The sequence below is a fragment of the Molossus molossus genome, unplaced genomic scaffold (assembly GCF_014108415.1).
Source record: "Molossus molossus isolate mMolMol1 unplaced genomic scaffold, mMolMol1.p scaffold_m16_p_6, whole genome shotgun sequence".
In the NCBI taxonomy this organism is placed as follows: domain Eukaryota; kingdom Metazoa; phylum Chordata; class Mammalia; order Chiroptera; family Molossidae; genus Molossus; species Molossus molossus.
This window is the reverse complement of record NW_023425399.1, coordinates 14132233-14157659: the sequence shown is the minus strand read 5'-3', so window position 1 is coordinate 14157659 and position 25427 is coordinate 14132233. Positions and strand designations below refer to the sequence as shown.

At 45.7% G+C, this 25427-nt stretch overlaps 1 protein-coding gene across 2 annotated transcripts in view; it reads right to left on the bottom strand.

Moving 5' to 3' along the window:
* PTPRT (protein tyrosine phosphatase receptor type T) overlaps window positions 1–25427 on the bottom strand; it is a 967960-nt gene that overhangs the window by 314693 nt on the left and 627840 nt on the right. For both annotated transcript variants that reach the window (XM_036244362.1, XM_036244363.1), the window contains exons 8-9: window positions 24799–25095; window positions 5695–5804 (exon numbers count right to left, since the gene is read on the bottom strand). In XM_036244362.1, coding sequence (XP_036100255.1) covers window positions 5695–5804; window positions 24799–25095 — 407 coding nt within the window. The remainder of the gene's footprint in view (window positions 1–5694; window positions 5805–24798; window positions 25096–25427) is intronic.

The window sequence follows — 25427 nt, the reverse complement described above, 5'->3', positions numbered from 1 at the left end:
AGATCTACCGTTAGGGGGCTGGGTCTGGCCTCAGTGGGGAGCAGTGGAATAGGGGAAGAGCCCGGGGGGGGGATGGGCAGCGAGGTCCTGAAACGGTCCAGGCGTCAACGGGTACTCAGATGGGGCCGGGCGACCTAACCTGTGTCTATTTTGGCAGGAGAAGGAAATGGAACTTTCAAGAGCAGTAGCTGTGTGACAGGTGGTGAGGGGAAAGGCTGATTCCCACGTTTCTGGTTTAAACAATCCAAGAGAAACAAGAGCTTTTATCCTAGCTACCAGCCTGGCTCACGTTATACCCAATAGCAGCCTACATTATGCAAATGTTGTATCCTAATTAATGTAGATCCAGTTGGATTTATGCAAATTCTTGCTTTGGGCTGTATTAGTCATTTCCTGCCCAGAAGACCTCCTGCCCATCAGTACCACTTCCTCCCCCCACACCCACTGCTCCTCTGCGGACCAGAGCCATGGTGTGTCTTGCTTGCATCAGTGAGCTCTGAGTGGCCACAGTGGCTGGATCAGAGGACAGGAGGAAGGTGTGTCTGAACATCCAAACTGAGCCAGCACCTGCCACGGGCCTCTCTCCATCAGTGTGACTGCTCCAGTCCCGGGCAGAACTCCTGTCTCAGAACACGTGCCTAGCCCTTCTGCAAAACACTTCCAAGCACACTCACACGCCATCTGCATACTGGGAAAATATTGACAACCCTCCGACCCCGTCACACCTTGCAAAGGCACATCCACGCAGGAACGCCACCTCATTTTACTGAGGCGATGTATGTGTTTTATTCAACTCTGAACGCCGGGGGCCTAGAATAGCTTGCAAGATAAATGTCAATCAACTCTAGCATAATCAAGACACCCATTCCTGACTCATTAGGGCCCCCTCATTCCCGGTAAGCTCCCCCGATGTATACGCCGCAATTAGAAACTTGGTGATTTTGACTGCTAAACAGAAAAGCTTCCGAGGAAGCTTCACGCGTCTGAATTTTAAATATTTTCACACTTCGTTAACCCCATTGCTGGTGTAACATCTTCTGGCCCAATTCCCTCACACTGCGTGGTTTTTATTTTTGGACAGAGACGAGAACAATTAATTGACTCGCGACACATATTGATTACTGTTTCTCATGAACTCGGAAGAACTCGTCTGCGAATGATTTTATTGAGGGGTTTTTAAACGGTTCGGCCGGGCTGTTCCCCTGTGTCCTCATTCGGGCTGTAAGTGCCTGGCTGCAGTGCTGACGCTTTGCTTTGGGGGAGCTGTGTTGTTCACGAGAGCAATGCGCCCCGACTGGGGAACCCTGAGATCTCGGTCAAACCCAAGCAGGACTCTGGGAGGGTCTACGGGAATATCTGATTTCACATTCCCGGTGAAAATAAGCCTGCTCTTTGGACCCTGTGAGAGCAGGGACACTACTCATTCCATTCAGTGACCCCATTGTTCATCCAAGGATGTTTTCACCCGGCAGAGCTTCCCAGATCCAGACAACAAAGTCGCAGGGTCTCTCTTAGACGGTGCTTCTCACACCTGCACGTGCGCACAGGTCATCGGGAGGTCTGGTTAAAAGGCAGACTCTGCCTGAGACTCTGCATGTGTGAGGTCGATCTGCTGGAGTTACAGCAGGAAAGAGGCAGACATGACCAAATTCTCACATCTCCATCCAGGTATAAGGTCTTCCAATAAAAAGCCGGGCTCTCATTGCAGTATCACAGATGATGGAAGTATCCTCGCCCGTTAGCACATTTTTCCAATGTCCTCAGGATGCTTATGCACCCAGAGCCACTTAGCCACACAATAGCCAGTTGATCGTTTAAGAATCTACATCTGATTCCTTCATTTTTCCGCTTAAAATCATAGGGCTTTTTATTCCCCTCAGGATAAAGCACAGACTCTAGAAGCCCTGTAGAACATGACTCTGCCTGCCCATAGTTTTATCACTGTCCTCCGTGCTCACAAAGCTGCCGTCACTCGGACCTCCTATTTGTCACACAAGCCAAAGCCATTCCTACCCCAGGGCCTTTGCACTAGCTGTTATTCATCAAGTGTCATCACCGCTTTGCCTTCAGAGACTCTGACCACAGGCAAGATTTCAACAGCAGAGCAACTCGAAAATGAGTTTTAAACCTTTGGTTTTGTAGGTTTGACATAAATTTATTTCTCTCTTGATTCTTACCCAGTTGGAGCCCGGAACAGTCTGGCACCTTCATGTTATAAAGAGAGGAGGAAGCTCAGAGACAGAATAAGACATAAGCAAAGCCACTCAGACTTTGGGGATTAAAACATAGCTTGTAGCTTGGACTCACGGGGAAGAAAATTTAATCTTAACACATTACATAGTACTTGGACCTACACTGCTTAACAATATTTACAATATGAGAGAGTTATAACCCACCTATACTCCTCTCATTTTTGGCTTTTGACTTTGCTGAGTTCAAGGTTGTGTACAGGAAGGTATGGACAACTTTAAACTTCTCTTCCATTTGCATTATTCTGTTTTTCTTTGTTGCAAAAAAATATATTTTTTGAGGCCAGAGAGCGTGATTTGTAATTTATGGATTTCTCTCTAGAATTACAACCAGAACCCAATTTTAAAAATCAAATTGGTTTCATCTAATTAAATTTGGAAAATTGCCTCATAAACATAGACTCTGTTATAAATGTCTTTCAAAGCAAGGTCTTCTTGCTCACTGTCTGGAGCAGGACTGGGTTGAGCCAAGCACGGAGGGGACTCCCTGTCTCTGCTCAGGGGGACATACGCTTTTATTAGGTGTCAAAACTTTCTAAAGAGTTGTGTGGTCTAGAGTGTGCTTCTCAAACTTCAGTGCCCACGTGCATCACCCCAGCATCTTGTTAAAATGGAAACTCTGACTCCGGAGGTCTGGGGGAGCCTCCGACGCTGTTTCCAACCAGCTCTCAGGTCCTGCTGATGCTGAGACGCATCACGGACTAAGACGCAAGCCATCTGCCCCTGAATGGAGGAGCCACGACTTTGCCATCTCAGCTGTGTGGCCTTGGTCCTCTCATTCCACCTCTCTGAGTCTCAATTTTCTAATTTCTGCGTCATGATGAGAGCTAAAATGTATTAATAAGATTTCCAAATGCCAAACAGAGTACTAAACATGTATTTCCATTTATCTGTAAATATCAAGAAAAGGTTACAGGATGAACCCGAGGTTACATTAGCAAATAAGTGGCAGAGCTGGGATTCAGAACGAGGCTGTCGGACCTCAAAGGTCCACATTCTCGCTTGCTGAGGCCTCACTAGTTTGTGACACACATGGTCACGGCCATGTTTACACTCGAAACACAACAGCCTACGCCTGTGCTCCCCTAGTTCCCTTCACAGCATCGTCCAAGGATTTTGGCATAATCCCCAGAAGGTACGCTAAAGTGCTCTAAGTGAGACAGCTGCAGCCTTCAGCTCTGTTTCTCCGCAATCATAGCCCAAGTAGCATCCAAGAAGCTGTCTCCAGTACAGTCTCTCCTGGGCGCGCCAACAGCCCCAGCAACTGGTCTTTGAAAATCCACAGGGCACTGGGTTCGCAGTGAGAAGCGGGATACAGTGCCCCAATCTGTGCCCACCTTTGTGGCCAGAGGTGCAGAGAGTGTACCATACAAGGAAGCCTCGACTTCAGGGAGCTATTGCTCAGACGGGGTGTCTAACTCACAGGTGGGTATGCACCCTTGTTCCCTCTCCATGCATGTCCTTCTTCTTATCTTGGAATATCAACCAAGAGCTTCCTAGCCCCGCTCAGTGCTTGACCCTCTTAGAGGGAGCAGTCTGTGCAGAGATACGACTCTCTATGCAACAGGGCCCAGACCCGTGGTTCCCAGGTGCAGGTAGGTACAAGGACCAGGGCTTTTTCAGCACAAAGTTGTCCTCAATTTAAAGCTAAATGAGAGAAAACAAGAAGACTGGCACAAATTATTCATGAACATCTAAACCTATTCCATTTGAAGGGCTACCTTCCATTCTGAAGTGATGCCCTTTCTGCATTTTTGAAATTCGGTCTTTTATGAAATGATGATCATAAAATATGGTAAGGCCCTCGACATTGGTTCCCCCCAATCTTTTGAAATGTCACTGGCCTGTGAATTCCAAAAATCTTGAACACTTGGCAGAGTCAACCGTTTATATAACAGTACTAAGCACCTCAGCTCCCCAGGGCCTGGGTCCTTCGCCTCTGCTTTGCAGGAGCAGGTGGCCATGCACAACAGGTCTCTATTTCACGTGTGTGCGTGCATGTGTGTGATTTTGGCCTCTGCTTTACAAAGACCAGCACGAAGCTATGGAGTGACGGCTTGGTGTCAGCTAAGCTTCCAGTCCCACTCTTCCCCGAGGAGGCGCTGAACCCATCCTGGCCACGGTGTTGTGACAGGAACACCCTCCTCCTCTAGCAGCATCCCCAGGAAGGGAGCCTCTCCCAACCATGTGGCCCCAGATGGGGCTCTCAGACAGCTCATCTGCCGAGGACTGCGGGGTTCAGTGAGGTCAGGTGCTTTCAGAGTGTGTTTTCTCAAGCACCTCATGCCTGATGGATGGTTCTCTCCTCCAGGAGCTCTGGGTCCATCCTAGTCTCTCCGGAGAGCAGGTGTCCGTCAGATTCATCCCGGATATTCCTCCCTCCCCAGAGCTCAGCCTCCCTTGTGGTGGGGACATTCTCCCCTGAGCACACTCTCAATACACGTCCCTCTCGGCATGAGCACTGAGTACCTGATGTCCTCTCTACGGGCCAGCAGTGCACGTTAGCCTGGGGGTGCTTGTACCCCCCCGGAGTCCCTACAGGAACCCTGAAGCTGTAACCTCCACCTCCACTTTACAGATGAGGAACTGAGGCTTGGAGAGAGGAGGAACCTGCCATACGTCACTTGAGACTGTGGCAGGGAATCTGGGACAGCAGGCTCCACCTTTCCAGCTCCAGCTGCCAGGGCCTCTCTCTGCACTGCCCTGTCGCCTACTGGACGCCACACCACAGTTCTCTCTCTGCGGTCTCAGGACATGAGGCTCGGGGGCTGAGTCACTCTCAGCCATAGTCCACTACGAGAATCAAGCTATGTCAGCCTTATTATAGTTTTGTTGTTTGTTTTTGTTTTGCAGTGGACTTCTATCCAATTTGTAATAATTTTGAAAGTATTCAGGGAGCCACCTTGTGTGGGCTTACGTGTCACTCCTGCCTGAGGAGGTTCTGCTCCATCTCTGATATGATAAGGTCCCGCTAATCCTTAGACAGCATCACTTGATGACACGAAAATATGCCTTGGCCACAGAGCAAGAATCATTTCCCCCAGGGTGGAGAATGACATCGGGGTTCTTTGGGAAGCCCAGGGACTGGCGTGGGTAGATGGGCATCAGGCATGTATTGGAGCTTCCCAGCTGAATCGTAACGACTCTGCCAGGCCTGGGTTTTCTTGGCTGTGCCAGGACCACCTGACTCCCCGAGTCCTGAAGCCTTTGCTGAAGAGATCGAGAATCACTTTGACGCATAGATGTCCAATTTCGTTTGTCACTGGGGCTATTGTGACAGCCCCACTGTGTGCCCTTGCATCTTCTTCCTACCGTGTTGGCGAGTTGTGTCTCACTTCCCTTCATGCCCCCCGTGGAGCTGTGCACACAGTAGGTGCTCGCCAACCTCAGCTGAAGTCAATGGAATGAAGCCACGGCAAGGGATACAGACCAAGGGCCGCCTTACCTCGTACAGCGTGATGACCCCATTGGTCTCGTTGGGAGGTTTCCACTGGATGTAGATCTTCTCCTCAAAGGGCCCGCCTTGGATGGACTCCAGAGGAACAGCTCCTGGAACTGCAGAAGGGAAAAGTTAGGAACCCGAGGTCACTCCTGTCCATGTCCCCGGCCCCAGTGACCAAGAACAGGAGTTGGCCAAGTTTTCCTATAAAGGGTCAGCTGGTAACTATTTTAGGCTTTGGGAGCCATATAGTCCCTGTTACAACTGTTCAACTTTGCATTTGTAGCACAAAAACAGCCCTAGACAATCCATAAATGAATGGACATGGCTGCATTTCAATAAGACTTTCTTTCTAAAAATAGGCAACGGGTTGGAGTTGACCCGTGGCCACTGTCTGTTTACCCCTCTCCTGGAAGACCCGTGGCTTTTCTCTTGCGGACTGAGCAAGTCTGGTCTTGGACTAAATGTGACCAGGGTCGGGAGGCCATCCGTAGGTCCCTCAGCCCTTCCAGTACGTGGGATTCTGGAAGTCGGCTCTTGCCTTAGGACTGGTGTCTACAGAATGCAAAGTGAGCTTCCACTCCCCAAACCCAGCCAAATTTCCCCAGCTACAGGAACTCCGTGCCCTAAAACCTCAATCCAATTAAGAGCAGCTTGCTTCGCTCCAAGAAGGCAGCTAGTTGGTCTCGCTGCTGAGTCTCCAATGTCTGGAACATGGTAGATGCTTAATAGCCATTTGCCGGTTGGATGAATAGGTGAATAAATGACCTATACCAGCATTCTGCACTAATGAGCAAAACCTTCCTGGGCTGCCTGTGTACCCGGCCAGCAGCCTCTTGCCGGATTCCACCATCATTATGACAGTCTGGAAGATGCTGAACCATAAAATAAATAATTCCCCAAACTTCCAGTTATACCCCTCCGGAGAGTCATGAATTCGTGTAAATCATTACCGGATCTATTTATATTTTGGCCTTATCAAAAAGCAGGTTCTTTTATTAAGTGGTTACTCTTTGATCAGAATATTACACACATGATTTCACTTCCGCCACCAAGCAGCCCTGTCCAGTATGTATTATCTCTTTTGTGCTGCTAAGGAACGGAGGCCAAGAGAATTAAGTAACTTGCTCAAGGTCATACGGCTCTTAACTTGTAAAGAGGGAACTGAACACCTGTCTGGGAGCTTCAAAGCATATACTCCTTCCTCATCACCAGGCTCTGCCTCTCTAGATACAGCCTCAGCCACATGTTGCAATCAGTTCCCTATTGTTAAATTGAAGCATATTTAGTGTTTCTCATTATGGACACGTTATGCAGGATTTGTTGAATATTAAGAATATATAAAAAGATCCTACAAAGCCAAGAACAAAAATCCCTCATAATCCCCATTAACTGGAGATCTTTTTATGCCTATGCCTATAGATGTTATTTTTAAAAATTAAACTCCTACTGTGGATTTTGTGTTGTGATCTTCGTGTATAGCTAAACAAATAACAGATTTGAAAAATATCCTTAAATGTTCTTTGGGGCCATGTGTTTTAATGGCTGCTTCGAGAAGGATACGCCTCATTACAGCTGCCGGTCCTTCATTCCTGGGCATTAAATTTGGCTTAACTTCTTTATGATTACGAGTAACACTGTAACCCGCATTCTTAAAAATAAGGATTTGCATAAAACTCTGCTGACGTCCTGAGGGTGAACTTTTGGAAATCAATGTAGTGAGCCAAGGTAGACGAATTATTTTATATTTAAGGCTTTGGAAACATATTTCTAGACTACCCTCCAGAAAGTCGGTACCATTCTGGGATCTCCAATAGAAGAATATGCCTATTCCCAACCTTTGCCACCACTGACTATTTAACAAATAAGTGTTTGTGTGTGTCTTTTTTTTTTTTTTTAGAATACTGGAGAGTGCAGATTTGCTTTTCGGTTTAATTGGCCATTTGCATTGATCCTTTCGTGAACACAGTCTCTGTACCCTGAGCTCATTTCCCTGTATGGCTCTTCATTTTGGTTCATCATTGTTTTATGAGCCTGTAATTATAATCTGTTTTTAAGAACATAAGCTTTTTTGCATGTTACAAATATTTTTTGTCAGTTTTTCATTTGCTTTTTAAATCTTTTAGGGATGTAGAAGCTTTAAAGCAATCAGATCTCTTCTTGCTCTTCCTTATCCATTCATCTTTCCCACAAATATTTATTGACTGTTTAATGACCAAGGGACAGTGGTAGTCACTACGGTTGTACCCGTGGCAACGAAAGCAGAGTCAAATCCTTGCTAAAGCTTGTATTCTGGAAAGGGAGACAGACATTAACTAAATAATTACACTCATAATTACATTTTTAAAGTTGTTATTAGGACTCCGAGGTAAAGCACAGGTGTTGGAAGAATTGTAACAAGCAGAGAAAAAGCAGTCTGGCAAGTCAGGATAACAAGTGGAAAAGAAGTTCACGTCAATGGCTAAGTAGGAGTTACTAGGGCAAAGGCAGGGGTGGGGAGTGTGGCGGATCCCTTTGGGAGGGCAAGAAGACAAGAAGAAAGACCATCCAGAGGAGAAAAGATGGTTGCTTGGCCCGGGGTGCTGGTATGAAGAAGATGTGTAGGAGATTTGGGGTGCCAAACAAAGGTGAAAGGTGGAGAGAGGTGTCAAGAAAGACCCAGCTGTTCTGCTTTATTCAATGGGGTGGATCGGACTATTGTTCACGGAGAGGAAGCACAGAGGACGGTTGGTTTGGGAAAGGAAGAGTCTGCCGCCCTTCATCTGAGGTGCGTGTAGAACCCAGTGGCAGTGTTGAGTAGCAGTGTTGGGTATACGTTTAGAAATTAAAACAACAGGCAGGGAATAGATATTGTAACAAGAGTGTAGAGGGGAACAAAAAGGAGCAGGTGTAGACTAAGCCAAAAGGAACTCCAATATTAACAGCTGGGAGGAAAACAAAGAAACTGAGAGCGTGAGACTGTACTCGGAGAGGCAGCGGGAGAACCAGGAAGGTGAGCTGTCTTCACAGCAGCCAAAGGAGGGTCCAGAAGGGGCTGGCGGAGAGGGACAGATGTGGCCGAGTGCTCAAATAAAATGCCACCTCCTATTTTCCCATTGAGTTCGGTGTCTCCACGATTACTTGTGACCAAAGCAAGAGTATTTTAGGAGGAATGTTGGTGTCCTAAGCCATTCCACGGTGGGTGGAGGAGAGTGGGAGGTGAGGGACCAGACTGAGACGGGTCTCTTCTGGATGTGAATGGGAGAAGAAAGCAAGAAGTGGCAGGGATGAAACATGGAGCCAAAGCAGTGTCCCCTTCCAAAGACCAGAGAGGTCATGGCGTAATTAAGGACAAGCAGAACAAAATCCAAAACGGAAGCAGGAGGGAGAAAGGTGGGAAAGAGAGAGGAAATAACTGACATTGGTAGGGTCCTGAAAAGGCAGGAGCAAGGGTGGGTGGGAAGAAAGCCTCTCATTTCCTCTGTGAGGTAAGAGAAGAGGAAGGGAACATGCAGATGCTTTGAGAACGGGGAGTTGAGGTGCCCGTATAGCCCCATTTTCTTGAAAAGAGAGGGTGAAATCACCTACCAAACGTCAAGTGGATCAGGAGTTTCATGAGGAATTTAGATAAACCTGAAGAGGTGGACAGTGAGCTGAATGGAGAGATGTGGATCCTACTCATTAAGAAGCGTCTCCCTGATGGAATATCAAGGAGTATCACCATGCCACCTGGTCCCCAACCCGGTGTCATTCCAGTTCAAAGCAAATTCTCTTTCTCACCCCAGATCAGATCAATAGTCATCTGTAGTTTCTTCTGGTTATTTTATCACTTATTCCTATCTGTTTTCTTTTTAAACACTGTAATCTATCTGGAATCTGTTGACCCTAAACAAACAGGCAGTCAGATGTTTCTCCAGCAAAATGGGTTTACCTGGAAACAATGAAGAATTGATATTTAGGACATGCGGTCTAATGGTGAACCACAAGTGAGAAACAAAGAAGAAACTCTTTAATAAAGAAGAGGATGCTGGGAGGGCCATTATACACAATGAGTTCTTCCTGTTGAGATCCACCATCCATGTAGAGCATGAAAGCTCCCCCCCACAGAGTCTCCCAACTCCAATGTAAATGAGGTTTCTATGAACCTTCACGGTCCCTTTCGTATAATTTGAGGTTCTTTGCATATTGTCACTGATTCTTTTATTGGCTATATGTGTTATAAAAATCTTCTCTTGGCTTGTGTCTTCCCTTTTTCATTATGTTACCTTTAGATTAAGATCAATTCTTCAAAATTTCCATTTCGTATGGGAGAAAGATAGACTTCATAACTAGATTTTGGTAATTATTTCACAGTGTATATGTATATTAAATCATCATGTTGTACCTCTTAAATATATAATTTTTTATATCAATTATACTTCAAAAAAACTGGGGGGAAAAGACAGAGTTAGTAGGAGATGCTGTTGGTGCCCCGCCCACATGCTAATTCTTACTCTGAAACCTTGGCTCTCGTCCTGAAGGCTGTGGAAGCCAACTTGGGTCTCCAAACAGGGTAAGCAAGAAGTGCCAAAGAGTGAATGCCCCCAAAACATCCTTCAAGCAATGAAAGACAGGAAGTTGATGGATGCATATTCCAGTGTTCTAACAACTCAGCTGGGTTAACTCTGAGACACATTCTACTAATACCTCTTGAACTGTCTCAATACTGAAACCCCAGTGATGCTTATTATTGTTATTTCTATTGTTTCCAACCCACTATGAACTGATACTATCAAAAAATGCGCGCGTGCGTGCGCACACACACACAGAATTAATAGGAAAGTAAAAATAAATAGTAAAAGTAAAATTAAAAAACAGAAAATGCAAGCTTTTCCTGTTTAAAAACTTAACCTCTGTTTGTGCAATTGTCCTGGCAGGACCAGAAGAGCACATGGAGCTGGTCCCTGGATCACACTTGGAGTGTCATTGTTCTAAACTCCAGTTATTCACACACAGTGCATTTCGTGATAATTGGCTTAACTTCCTTGTCTGATTCAGTTCCTTCTTCCTTACCAGTGCACCCTAGGCCAACTAAACTATTTGCACTTGAATCCATATTTTAAGGCCAGATACACCCAAACAAAAATAAAAAAGCCAAACAAAAGTCTTAGGTAAAAATATTTTCTCTATGCTAAGGTCACAAGAAGGTTTTCTTAAATTTGCTTCAGTGTTACAATTATGCATTTTATAAAGTGTCTCCAACCCATCTGCAATGGTGTTTTCATGTATGGTGTGAGGTAGGGATCCAATTTCAATTCTTCCTCCTTATTGTAGGACCACTAAAAAAAAATTTTATTTACTCAAGGGGTCAGCCATGCTCCCTTTGCCTTTTGTCACATTCCCATATATGTATGGGTCTATTCTAGGTTCTCTATATTTTCTTCAATTATTCTATTAGACTATCTGTTGATACCATATAGTCTTAATTAAGAAAGATTTGTAAGTCTTAATATCTGGTAGAGCAAGACCTGTAACTTTGTACTTCTTGCTCAGGACTGTCTTAGCTATTTTTGCCTTTTCTTCTTGCATATATATTTTATAACAAGCTTGTAAATTTCCAAAAGTGTCTGATTTTTGTATTGAAATTACATAAATTATACATCAACTTGGAAATAATTTATTTCTTTATACGTTATGTCTTTGTAATATCAGTTTTCTTGTCCATAAACATAGTATACCTCTTATTTAGGTCTTTAATGTCTTTTGGTGGTGGTGGTGGTGGGGGTGTGTGTGTGTGTGTGTGTGTGTGTGTAATACATATTCAAAGCAATTGTTAGGTTTATTCCTAAATACCATATATTTTTATTGCTATTGTAAATAGTATCTTTAAAAATACCACATACTTGTTAGCTAAATGGTAATGCAGTTGACTGTTTTAATGGTGACTTCTTTGTCAAACATGTTATATTCTCTTGCTAATTCTAATAATTTGTATGCAAATTTCTTTGGGTTATCTATGTAAATAATCAACACATCTGTGGTTAATAATAGTTTTGTTCTTTTCCAATCTTTTACCTCTTTGTTTAACTTTCTCTCCAACCAGAGCCACCAGTACAAAATTTAGTGACAATAATAATAGGCATCTGTCTTCCAATGCTAAAGAAAATGATTTTGTTATTTCATCCTCAAGTATGGTGTTTGTAGGTTTCTTATAGTTACCCTTTATCAGGATAAAAAGGTCCTTTATGTTCCTGGTGTGTAAGAATATTTTCTTTTGAAATAACACTGAGCTTTAACAGATGCTTTTCCTGTATCCATTGTACTAATTATATACTTGTCCCTCTCTTAGTTTGTTAATGTAGTGAATTACATTAATGGACTTATGAATGTTAAACCAATATTGATTTCCTGAAATAAACCAATTTTTTCTTAGTTGTATACAGTGCCGGATTGTTTGCTGATATTTTGTTTGGGGCATTTGCATCGAATGGCTCTTTTTCTCATAATAAGCTTTTCTGCTTTTATATCAAGGTTACACTGGTGTCGAAAGAGAGGAATGTCCCTTCTTCTGCTCTCCAAATGTGCAGATGTAAGGGCGGGGTTACAACTGCCCACAGGGTTTGTCTGGTTACACTTGTAAGACCTTGACTGGTGTTGTCTCTCTTGCTAGAGTTTAAACTACTGATTCTATTTCTCTATTTGTTGTAGAATTATATACATTTCCCCCCTGTAGTCAAGGTTTTCAATTTACATTTTGTTAGAAATTTTTCCATATTCCAAAATGTCAAATTTTTTGGTATAAAAGAATATTTAGTATTCTCATTTTATCCTCTTTATTGTGGAATAACCACTGTGTAAGTGTATAAAACAAATACACATCTCATTAATTTATTAATAGTCAACTTCATACCCTCACAAGGTAACCACGCTCTTAACTTCAAAATGATCATTACCTTGCTCTTCATTATAATTTCTATTCCTTAAACATACATCCCTAAGCACTATAGGGTGTGTTATTAAATAAACCTAATAAATATAACAAATAGTGCTAAACTCTTTTGCAAAGGTCAAGGAGAATGCATCCCTTTACATTAACTGCCATTCCATGAACATGTTCCCTCCCAGCATTTATTTATCTGTTCTTTTGAGAATGTGCAGTAGTGTTTTACTCTGTTTTTAAATCTTCTTTTCTTGCTGTAATTGTTAGGAGATTTGCTTTGCATTATCAGATTAATTCCCTTTAATAAGAATAAAAGTATGTTTTAATCTGTCCAGTAATCTTTCTTCTTCTTTATTTAACTGATTTTTTTCGAGAGAGAGGAAGGGAGAAAGCGATAGAAACAATGATGAGAGAGAAACACCGATGGGCTGCCTCCTGCACGCCCCTTACTAGACATCAAGCCTGCAATCCGGGCATGTACCCTGACTGGGAATCGAACTGGGACCCCTCAGTCCATGGGACGACACTCGAATCCACTGAGCCACACTGGCTGGGCCAGAAACCTTTCTTTATGCAACCTTTAAGAGGTGTTATGGGATAGTCCAGTTTTGTGGGTCAAGATGTTCTGCTAGTAATTATATGAGACTGTGGGTTACATATTTCTAACCCCAAGGGAAAGGGAAACATTTAGATATACTCATCCATCACTGGGCCAGATGAGGGCGTGCTGGGAGGGGTGGGGGAGAGAAGGGAAGGGAAACAGGTAGCAGGAACCTCATTTTGGAGAGAGGATTTTTTGTTTGCTGGGGTTTTTTTGGGGGGAGGGGCAGCCGGAAGAAATAAGGAACACTGTCTCTCTTTTAACTGGAGTGTCTCTTCCCAAAGAGAGTCTTTCATTAAATCTCTCCTTTCCTGATTTATTTATTTCCTTATTTAATCACAGACAGGCTTGAGGTGAAGGCTGTCGTGTTCTGCTCTGTGCACTGGTACATAAAGATGCTCCCAGATTGCTCTGGCTATTCGGGGTTCCATACAAATTTTAGATTGTTTGTTCTGGTTCTGTGAAAAATGCCATTGTCATTTTGATAGGAATTGCATAGAATCTATAGATTGCCTTGGGTAGTATGGACATTTTAAAGACTATTCATTCTTCCTATCCATGAGCATGGTATCTGGGTATACATCCAAAGAAATCCTAAACACTAATTTGCAAAGATACATGCATCCCTAACTATGTTCATTGCAGCATTATTTCCAGTACCTAAGATATGGAAGTAATTTAAGTGTCCATCAATAGATGATTTGATAAAGATGTCATGCATGTATACAGTAGAATATTACTTGGCCATAAAAAAGAATACAATCTTACCATGTGCACCAGCATGGATAGACCAAGAGAATATTATGCTAAGTGAAATTTTTCAGACAGAGAGAGACAAGTGCCCTATGATTTCACTTATATGTGGAATCTAAAAAAACAAAAATTATGAAAAAATGTAACAGAAACAAATTCATAGATGCAGAGAATAAACATAGTTGCCAGAGAGGAGAGTTGATGGGGGTCTGGGTGACACAAATGAAGGGATTAAGATGTGTGAATTGGCAGCTACGGACAGTCGCGGGGTATAAAGCACAGGAAATACGGTCGGTGATACTGTAGTAACTGTGTTTGGTGCCGGGTGGGTAGCAGACACATGAAGGGGGCAGGATCACTATATAAATGTCTAACCACTGTGCCATACACTCGAAACCAATATAATATTGCATGTCAACTGGAATCAATTTTTTTTAAAAAGGTTCCTACAACACTGAGCTCTCCCACTCCGAGCCACCAGCTCCATCCCCCTCGCTGCCAGCCCTGGTGGGTCAGAATCTGAGCATTAATGCAGCTGGGTGTGGAAGGCCCTGGGGGTCGGAGGGGTGTCTTTAGTGGAGTCGCAGTTCAGTCCCTTTCTCCCCATGTAGGTCTCCCTAGGGGTGACGATCGATGTGCCTCGCGGTCTAACGAGACCGTTCTGGCCGCTGCCAGGGGCCTGGAGCGAGGGACCGTGGAGGCCGCCGCCGCAGCGATCCCGTGGGAATCACTGTGGCTGGGGCCAAGGAGCGGGCAGCCAAGGCTGTAGGAAATGGTCAAGGTGCACCGGCCGGGTTGCTTAGCGGTTAGAGTGTCCGTCCTCGGACCAAAGAGTTGCAGGTTCAGTTCCGGTCAAGGGCACATACCTGGGTTGTGGTTCATTCCCCGGCCCTGGTTGGGGTTGTGTAGGTGGCAACCAATTGATGTGTCTCTCTTGCATGGGTGTTTCTCTCTCTCTCTCTCTCCCACTCTATCTGAAGATAAATGGAAAAATATCCTTGGGTGAGGATAAAAATAAATAAATAAATAAATGGTCAAGGTCTCGCTATTAAAGGTTGAGCCAAGAGAAGGTGGATGGGGTGTGGGGGGTGATCAGGGCTGCTTCATGAAACACAGCCATGGGTGCCAATCAGAGCAAACACAGGGGAAGGTGTCCTCTGAAATTGTGAGATTCAGGGCCATAAAAGTGAGGCATCAGCGCTGACAGGTTTGCTCAGTGGTTAGAGTGTTGGCCCAGGGACCAAAGGGTCATGGGTTTGATTCCCAGGTAAGGGCACATACCTCGGATGCAGGTTCGATCTCTCATCCCGGTCAGAGTCGTGGAGAGGCAACCAATCCATGTGTCTCGTTCACATCGATGTTTCCTGATGTTTCTCTCTCGCTTCTTCCCTGCTTTCTACTCTATCTTAAAATCAATGGAAAAATATCTTTGGGTGAGGATTACCAACAACAAAAAAGTGAGGTATTAAGGTTTCTGACTCAAGCCACTAATAAACGGAGCTGCCCTTCACTGAAACGGATAAATGGGGGTGGGGGCAGAGAGGGGATCTGGTGGTGGAGGAGGGGTGCTCAGGGGGCTGGCTCAGGATGTGTCTAATTCCAGAGGCTGACAGCAACCCAGGTGGTCGGCGTGAACATGCAGTGAAATGAATGACTCTGGGGGCAGGGGAGAGGTCTAGCCTGGAGATATTTTAAAGTCCAGATATTGGAGGAAATGATGAAGGGAAATGAGTGTGGATTATTCCAGCTAGCTTACCTGGTTGGTAAATACAATTTTATTGGAACACTGCCCACCCCCCGATTCATTTCTAAGATCAGGGAGAGATGTTTGAAATCGAGATTACAGAGGTATTACAGGCTATTGCAAAATGGTTCTTTGCTCATGACGCACAGAAATTTTGCAAAGATCCCTAGTTTGGTTTTCTTTTTTTTTTTTTTTTTATCCTCACCCGAGGACATTTTTCCATTTTTTGTTCGGGTAGAGTGGGAGGGAGAGAGAGGAACAGAGAGAGAGAGAGAAACATCGACGTGAAGGGACACATCGAGTGGCTGCCACCCGCACAACCAACCAGGGCCGGGGACAAACTGCAACTGAGGTACGCGCCCTTGGCGGGAACCGAACCCGGGTCTCTCCGGACCGCAGGCCGACGCTCCAACCGCTGAGCCAAACCGGCCAGGGCCCTAGTTTGGTTTTCCCTAGTTTTATACCCATGATTAAAAAGCTGTCTTGCCTTGTCTGATATTGGCCACACACCACTTCATACAGAGAGTACATTAAGTCCTTTACATACACTTTCATGAAACACACCTCAAAGAGGCTGATGGTATTATCATCCCCGATTCACAGATGGTGGCACTAATGTGTACAGATACAGGCAAGTTAACCAAGGTTGCCTAACCAGGTAGTCCACGGAAACTGGATGTAGCTTAGATCCTTCGGTCCTCAAAGGATTTTCTAATCACCCCTTCCTCCCATCACCTGGTAGACATGTGAGTTCAGAAAGGACAAAAGACAGTCACAACACCTGCAAGTGGCGAAGCCAGGATGTCCCAGCCCCAGGCCAGGGCTCCTTTGCCACACCACACGCTCTGTGGGTCAAGAAATCCTTTAGGATGAAGCAGATTCATTTTCCTTGTGTTCAATTGAGTCTTCACCCCGCCCCCTCTCATTGTAAGGAAAACAAAAACAAAAAAACACTTCTTAGGGAAAAATTTCTTCTTTGCCTTATCTTCTAATTTTGTGTTGCATTACCTTTTTTTTTTTTCCTGTGTAATTCTTTAATGAATCCACATATTCTCTTTCCAAAACTTCCTTTCTTCTTCTATCTAACAGCATGAAACTTTCCATCCTTTTGACACAGTTCCACAACAAAGGTTAATTACTTTATAATTTCATTCTCTGTTTAAAAAAAAAAAAGCACACTAAAGTGGCTAATTTTAACCATGCTTCTTGTCAGTAGGTTCATGTAAATTCACTGCAATTAAACCAGATGTTTTCTTGTCCCGAAAAGTCAGGTGGTCACTTAAGGGAAATTTCCATTTCAGCATAAAGACAGAGGGTAATCAAGGGAAGTGTCCTCTCCTCTCGTCTCTTCTTTCTTCTCCTCCATGTTCATTTCTGAAAAGTGGGGCCAGTGATGGTGACCCGGGGGCGGCGGCGGGAAGTCACACACCCGCGTAATGTAGAAGCACAGAGCCCTGCCCGTCACCGAGCTCCCCTCCCTGCCTACCTGCCTGTGACTGCTTCTGCTGCCTCTTTATCGCAGGTGCCACGTAGGCTGGTTGTTTGGTTCGTTATAAAGAGAGTCGGCACGAACTTACGAAAAATCGAAATACTTTGAAAATGGTTCAGAGGCCACGATGACATAAGACTGGAAGTGAGCCTTCCAGAGACAAGACGGATCCAGACAGGTTCAGTCTACTTGCATTTTCCAGTCTCGTTGAGAAACAAAACATCAGTATGTGTGCCGATTTACACGGTGGAGACATCCCCCCCGTGGCCAATTCCAAGCGATGGAGGTGATACCCCGGGACTCAGAGGTGGGAAGAGGGCTGATGATCAGCTCTGGCGAGCCAGGATGAGAAGAGATACGATGCATTACACACAGCCTCACCTTCTGAACCAGGGCCCGGTGCTATTATGAGAGAGGCATGGACTTTGATGTCAGATAGTCATTCATTCAACAGACAGCTCATGAGCACCTACTATGTGTCAGGCAGAAATTCAACATATATATTCAAATACATATTCATATGTGTATCCACACACATATGTAAACACACACGCTCATACACATGCAGGGATAAAGCAGAGAGAATGTTAGGTGGGTTTGGGTCAGGTATGAGATTGTATATTAGATAGTCGGGGGGAAACCATGAATAAGATTTGGGATCTGTTTATCGGCCCTTCCACGGGTTACTCGGTCCCTTCGCTCTGAGCCTCGGGTTTCTCTTCCACACAGCTGGATCGAGAGCGCCTACATCACGGCGTTTGGGGACGACGTGAATGGAGAAGAGCGGCACCATGCCTGGCTCGTAGGGCTCTCGGACGTCATGACTGATGTCTCCTCACCCTTTAGAATAGTTCCAGGTCAGCTTTCTGAACATCGGCCATGCACTGAGCTCTAAGAGATGCCTTCAGGACTTACCAGAATGTGCATAGCTTCTTCTCCTTCCACTAAAGAACACTGGACTGCATTACGTATTGTCCTGTCCCTGCCTTTTATACTGCTCGCTGGTCTCTTCTGCAGATTTCATGGGCTGCACCATGCCACCATGCCTGCACCTGCCCCGAGCAACACGCAGCCTCATTCTAGCTTCCAGGGACCTGAGAAACCGATGCCTGGGCTTGTTGGAAATGCCTGTTACAGGTGCTCAGTCCTGAGATATGTAAGTCTTCCTTACAGTTAAAGTACTTTTACTATAGTAAATGAAGTAATATATGTAGTATATGTAATTCATCATTTCATACATCAATTATATCAATGTGTATAATTATATCAAGTATATTAATAATATGGCATGTATATGTGTTGATATATATACATACCATATTATTAATAGTAATCAATTTGTTTATTGTAAAATAGGAAAAATAATGCTGAGTCTACATTGCTGGTGAAAATGTAAAATGATACAACATCTAAGGAGAACTCATCTCATAAAACTGCGTATGCATTTACCCTTTGACCCCAGCGATCCCACTTTTAGGAATTTCCCCTGAAAATGTATCTCCACAAATACCAAGCCACATGTGCGCAAGGCTATTTGCTCAAGTACTACTTGTCATAGCAAATAAAGGGGACAACCTGTGTCCACAGGACCCTGCTTGAATAAACCATGGTGTAGCCACATGATGAAGTCCCACACAGCTCTGAAAAAGAATGACCCTGTCTACAAAGTGGCACGGAGTGACTTCTAGGCTATATCAAGTAAACAAAAATAGAAGATACAGAGTATATATTATGCTGCCTTAGATATATATAAAAATAAGAGACAGAAAACCAGTTTTTCCTTTTTCTTTCCCCCAAGATGAACTATAGAAGAGATATTCCCGAAATGAATAAACATGGTGACCTTTCAGGTGGGGGTGGGGACAGTGGGAAAAGGTAGGTCGGTGGCAATGCCTCTCGGAGCGCACCTCTTCATCCAGTGCTGCCTGTAACCACCAGCTGTTTTGATGTTAAAAATAATGACACTAAACTAACCAGCCTAATTGAGTATCACATTGAGACTATAACCAGGAACACATTGGCTTGACTGCTTAAGGAGAGAAAAACTGAAAAGAAGAACTCTAACCTAACTTAGTAGGTTTCGTGTTTGTTAGGAGGATTGTATTGTAATTCCGAAACGTTTCATACACAGAAGGACGGGGCAAATGGAAAACACCGTGGGTGTTGGGAACCAGGTGCTCACTGCGGGAGAAGGGAGATAAATGAATGGAATGAGGGAATGTCAGAGCACTCCTGGGGGCTGGGTTAGAATCAGTATGAGCTCATGATTTAAAAAAGATAAATGATATCCCCCAGTTCTACCTACTTGAAGAGCCTAGAGGCAATGACACCCCACGGAGCAGAGCACACCCAAGTGGCACATTTTAGTGCATTGCTACTCCGCACTGAAAGCAACCCAAAACCCGCAGAGAAGAAGTTGACTTCAGGTCTGGGGCAGAGACATTACAAGGACAGTTTCGAGTACATTGTTGCGTCAGAAGCAAGGAAGCTAATGCGAACGTGTCAGAAGGACCCAGGAGCCAACTCGAAGGACTCCCACTAGCCACACATGGAGCAATTTGAGCAACAAAAAGAAGAATAAACAATACACGTTTATTTTAACACACTGAGTCAAAAAAAAAAAAAAAAAGATTTTAGTCAACAGGGATACTAACTGTAGGGAAGGGAATGAGGAGAGAAGAGCTCTCTATAAAGACGAATGTTAATTAATACACGTAGGGGGAAAGATATTTAACATTCACCCTTCTGTAAATACCAATGTACTAAGCAATTCAGGTGAGGAGTATCAAGGAGTGCTAAAACCACCGGGTGAAAAGTTCCGGAGAAACAGGACAGTCACAGAACCTCGAATATCACTGCACAGATAAGCTGATTTATAAGGAAAAACAGTGTTGGTTTTACAGTGGAGGGACCTCGTGGTCCCCATCTTACCTAAGTGACCAAATCAGCATCACCAGGAGAGGGGTTCTCTGACGTTCTGTACCTGTCGACATGGTCTAGTGAGAAGTATATACCACCACCAACCCATGTGGCATTTTGGCCAAAAATGTCTCATATTCTGGTTTGTCACATAAAATCAGGTTTAACATTCCTGGAGAAGTAAACTTGGGTTGTCTATTGGATTCTTTTAACACATTGCATACCGCATAGAAATCTCTAAGACACTGACCAGGGACCGCAGGTTTTTGGGCAAACTGCACATTAGGTTCTGAGCTGCACTCATTTGAACCAGCAGATATCCATTCCCTAGCTACTTCAAGAATGCAGAACGGTGCGCTGGTTTTCGAACTTTGACCCTCAGGGTGAAGAGTCACAAATACAATAATCCTACGTTACCCTGAGTTTCAAAAACTGAAATAGCTAACGCAAGTGCAAACCCGAGTTAACTCGTGCGTGGTCCGCAACTTTTGGGCAGGAAAACACGAGTTAACTCGTGAGCAGTCAAAAATGTGTTAAAATCAGTGCTCCATTTCTTAGATGTTCTACAATGTTGTGGATATGTAGGAGAATGTCCTAATCCTTAGGTCACATACGCTAACGAGTTTAGAGGTCAGGTGACATGATTTCTGTCATTTCCTTTTAGATAAAAATGTGATGTGTAACTTTATAAATAATATTTCCCTACCATGTGTGTCATACATATATATCAATGAGAAAATGTAGCCAAGTGTTACTAAATGTTGAGTCTAGGTGAAGGGTTTCTAGGTCTCTGCACTATTGCTTCAATGTTGCAGAGCTTTGAAATGTTTCAAAATGAATCCTGGGAATGAGCCCTTGTCCAGAACATGCCTGCCAGGGCACAGGCAGTTTAGGCTCAATAAATGGCAGCCACGACACCATCACCAACATCATTTCATCTTTCAAGGCCTCGTATCTTCCATTTCACAGTCTTGGCTGTGGTCTGGTGAAGGTGGAGAAGTACCCACTACCTGTGTGAGCTGTGATTGTGTCTGAGACTTTTGTGGAAAAGGGAAAAGTAAAGAGCCTGTTTTGTCTCTGATCAACACCTGCTACTCAGAGGCGGCAACGGGGCTCGGTGGCCACGGGTTTCTCTCGCCCTCGATGGATTGCTTCACGGGCCCTCAAATCGCTGGGGTGCTGAAATTCTACAAATTCCCCAGAAGACAATTTTGTGGCGCAGATGAAAGCAGCATGTGTCCAGTCAGCTCAGTGCAAGAGGTTGCTCTTTGGCTTCCTGAGGGGCTTTCCATTAATGGACTAGAGCCCTGTTCCAGCCTCGGCTGGACCCGAGATGCATGAGTTCCCAAAGGAGCCACCCTTTAGGGGGAACGGAGCCTCATCCCAGCAGGCGGAGGGGCCTGTGCTCTCAGACCTTCCTCAGCCCGGCAGCTCCTGAGGTGGGACTGTAGGAACAGCCAGAAGATGGGAGTCTTGGACGCTGGTGTTTTTAATATGAGGATGTCCACACATCTCTGCAGAGTAAGAATTAATGTTTTATTAATGGTGCTTAATTAAAGCTTCATTTCAAAGTGCTACTGTTCTCACGTTGCTTTGATAAAAGCTTTGTGGATTTTTTCCCTGGTGACAAGAAGGAGGAAGGGTGAGGTTGAGGCTTAAAGACAGGACTTGGATTTGCTGCTGCTCCAAAGCTGCCCAAACCAGGCAGAGCATCTGGAAAGAGACCAGACAGCCCGAGCTGCTCTGGGCCAAGCCTACCGTTCATCTCCGCAGTCCTGAACTTTCCTTTTCTTTTTTATTTCCTTTATTATTACAGAGAGAGAGGAAGTGAGAGAGAGAGAGAAAGAGAGAAAGAGAGAGAGAACATCAATTGGCCACCTCCTGCGTGCCCCCCACTGGGGATCGGGCCCACGACCTGGGCATGTGCCCTGACCGGGAATCGAACCAGCCACGTCCTCGTGCATGGGTCGATGCTCAATCACTGAGCCGCAGCAGCGGGACTGAAGTCCTGAATTTTCATGCTGGCTTTCCACCTGGCTCCTCCCTGCCTAACAACGTATGACCTCTAGATGCTAAACCATCCTTCTTGCCCTGACTGCTTCTCAGACCAGGCGCTGACCACACTGCCATTCCTTGAGCATCCCCGCCACGTTTCCTCCATCCAGATGGAGCGGGTGTCTAGAACTCCGGACAGGTTTCCTAGGCAGGTGTGTGGTTTCCGGGATGCTTGTGCCAGAAGATCCTTTGTCAATGTGATCTAGTGAAAACGTGGCAGCTACATTTATTGAAAACGCACAGCCTGCAGGGCATTGTTCCAGTGTCTTTATGTTTTTTTTTCCATTTATTTTTTAGAGAGAGAGGAAGGGAGAGAGAGAAACATCGATGTGAGAGAGAAACATTGATCAGCTGCCTCCTGCACGCCCCCTACTGGGGATCGAGCCTGAAACCCAGGCGTGTGCCCTGACTGGGAATCAAACCAGGACCTCTTATATACCATCCCTTTTCATGAACCTAACAACCTTGAAGGCACTGGAGATATTTTTATCTGCATGTTATAGATGTGCAAACCGAAGCCCTGAGAGGTGGAACGACTTGTCCTGGGTATATCTAGCTCCAGCGTCACCTTCTCAAGCACCGCGCTGTTCTACCTCCTGGAGGAAGGGATGCACGCTTTTGAAACAATGGAGCCAGACGTAGGGAAAGGTCTGGTAGCTTTATCAGACGCCAGTCCCTGGCCACAGCTCCTGCAGCACGAAGCCAAGCTGAGACGCCCATGCCCCTGTGCTGGAGGGCGGACGGGAACCGTGTTCCGGAGGCAGAGTGCTCAGATCGCCTGGAGAAACTGATCCAGGGGGAGCTGAACCTGCCAAAGGTTGAGGTTCCCTGCAAGCAAGAAGGTGGGGGCCAGGGTGACAGAGGCTGTATCGCCACTGCTGCTGCCACCTAGAAGTACAGTCTGTGGGGCTGCAAGGAGGAATGTCAGGGGGTCCCCAGGGGTTTGTCACAAAGGTGGGTGGTGTATCACTTCCGGTTCTAGGATGGGACTGGGAGCAATGGGGTTCAGAGCACAGGGTGAGGAGAAGACGGCGCTTCTCCCTCTACCTCCTGATGGGACTTTGCATCTGAGGGTGCGGGTCTGGGTCCCACCCCGGCCGTCACTCAGGGCTCCTGGGACGTGCTTATATGAAACGCAAGCGCTGGTCAGGATTGCCACGGCAGGAGTCTGTCCTCAGATGGGGGTGTTTGCCGCACGTAATGACAATGACCGTTCTCCCTCCAGACCTCTGACCCCTTGTTCTATTTCTGTGCCCTTCAACCATTTGCCTGCCTGGGCAGAAAGCCAGAAGTCCCTGAGATTTACTTTCCAATCCTCCCTCCCTGTCCCAGCCCCAACCACTGGCTGGCAGCTCCCTCTCTAGATTTGGAAGAAGAGTGATGCATGAACTGGGGTTCTCCTGCAGGCCCAGGCTGCAGCACCCCTTTCCTGGACTTGGCTTCCTCCCCTTCCCTGTCCTGCTTCCCCTACCCCCTTCTCAGTCTCCCCCGGAAAGATGACCTTCATCTGTCATTTGCACACAAAGCTGTACCTGAAACCTATATAATTTTATTAACCATTGTCAACACAATAACTTCAATAAAAATTTCAAAAAATTAAAAATTAAAAAAATGAAACAAGCTATATCCCAGAATCTGATTCCAGGGAACTAACTAAAGACGTCCCTCAAGGCGAGAGGCAGCTTGGCTGGGGGGAACGGAAATAAGGCCACAAAGAAATGTGTCCTAGATAAGTCACAGAATGAGGACGTTCCGTCCTCCCATAAATAAGATAACTACTATGGTGGAGTTAGAGGCAAGGGCAATGGGAGCCTGGGAAGAAACGCCCAAGTCGGCTTTGGGCAGTCAGGGAAAGCTTCCTGGAGGAAGAAGCATGTGAGCAAAGACTCGGAGGTTTAACAGAGGTTGTTCCGATCAGGAGAAATGGTGCGCGCAAGGTCAGAGGGGTGGAAAGTGAGGTGCTCTCGGAATAACACTGGCTCTGTCTCCCAGAATCTGAGTTAAGAAGCTGTTAGAAGACAAGCTACAGGAAGCAGACCACCAGAACCTTGTGGAGTGGAGGTGGAGAGAGGTGGCGGGGGAATGGGGGCCCTTAGGCTGACTTCAGGGCTTTATCTGAACCGACTAGATGCAGTTCATTGAGATGAGGCGCACAGGGAGAGGTCAGAAGAGAAGATTCGCTCATTCTTGGAGACTTTGGGTTTGAGAGGTCTGTAGGACACCCAGGGCACTGTCCGGTTCTGGGTGCAGCCAATGTGTGTGCTGACCTCTTCATGAGTATTTTCCAATTCTAGTGCCGAGAGAATCCAGAACTGTCTGACTCCCAACTCAACATGCTTAAACCACAGGATAAATCGTTGCTGTTTCAGGAGGCACTGGTGTGGTTCAACACTGGGCACAGAAGGGGGTATAAAGTGAGAAGAGGGATGTGGCTGTAGAAAGGTCAAACCTGAGTACGTGTCATGGAAGAGCCGCTGTGTCTGTGGAAACGGCGCCCCCTGGAGTTGTGCAATGCACAGACCTTGGACCAGAGCAGACTCAGAGGGGGAGGTTACAGAAGCAGGAAAAAGAGAAACCTCCGAACTGACAGGTGTGCCCCCGCGGCAGGTCCCACGTTCCCCCTCCCCCGTAGGCGCGTCTCCCTGACTCACCGTCCTCCTCTGTCTGCACCACCAGCTCCTCGCTCTCCATCCGGCCTTCGGGGTTGGACAGCAGCAGCCGCAGCCGGATGGTCATGAAGGGCCGCAGCCCGCGGAGGGTGTAGTGGGAGGAGGTCTGAATGACCTCCTCGGCCTCGTATTGCTGCTGGTTGAACACGTACTGGTACTGCACGGTGAGGTTGTAGCTGTGGCAGCGGGTCACGGCGTAGCCAAAGGGCTCCCACTGCAGGGTCAGCTGCCGGGCTCGGATGTCCACGATCTCCACGTTCTGCGGGCCATGCACGGGGTCTGCAGACACACGCAAGACACAAGAGGAGACTGTCAGGAAGGGGCCAGGCGTCCCGTGGAACAGTGCAGAACAGCTCTTCCAGCCCATCTCAGCCATTCAGCCATGGCTTCGTGGTTTTTGGAACAGAGAGTATAATTTAATGTGTTTCTATAAATCAAACTCCCTTTTCTTACTTACACACATGCATCGAAAAGAGACCATAACCATATGAAAAGGGAAAACCTGAATCACCCGACATAAACAAATGTTAGCGGTAAAAATAAATGCAAACTTGTTAACTTCTTAAGGGTTCATCAGGGTACCATGGAAAGCCACCTTGGGTGGCGCCAAC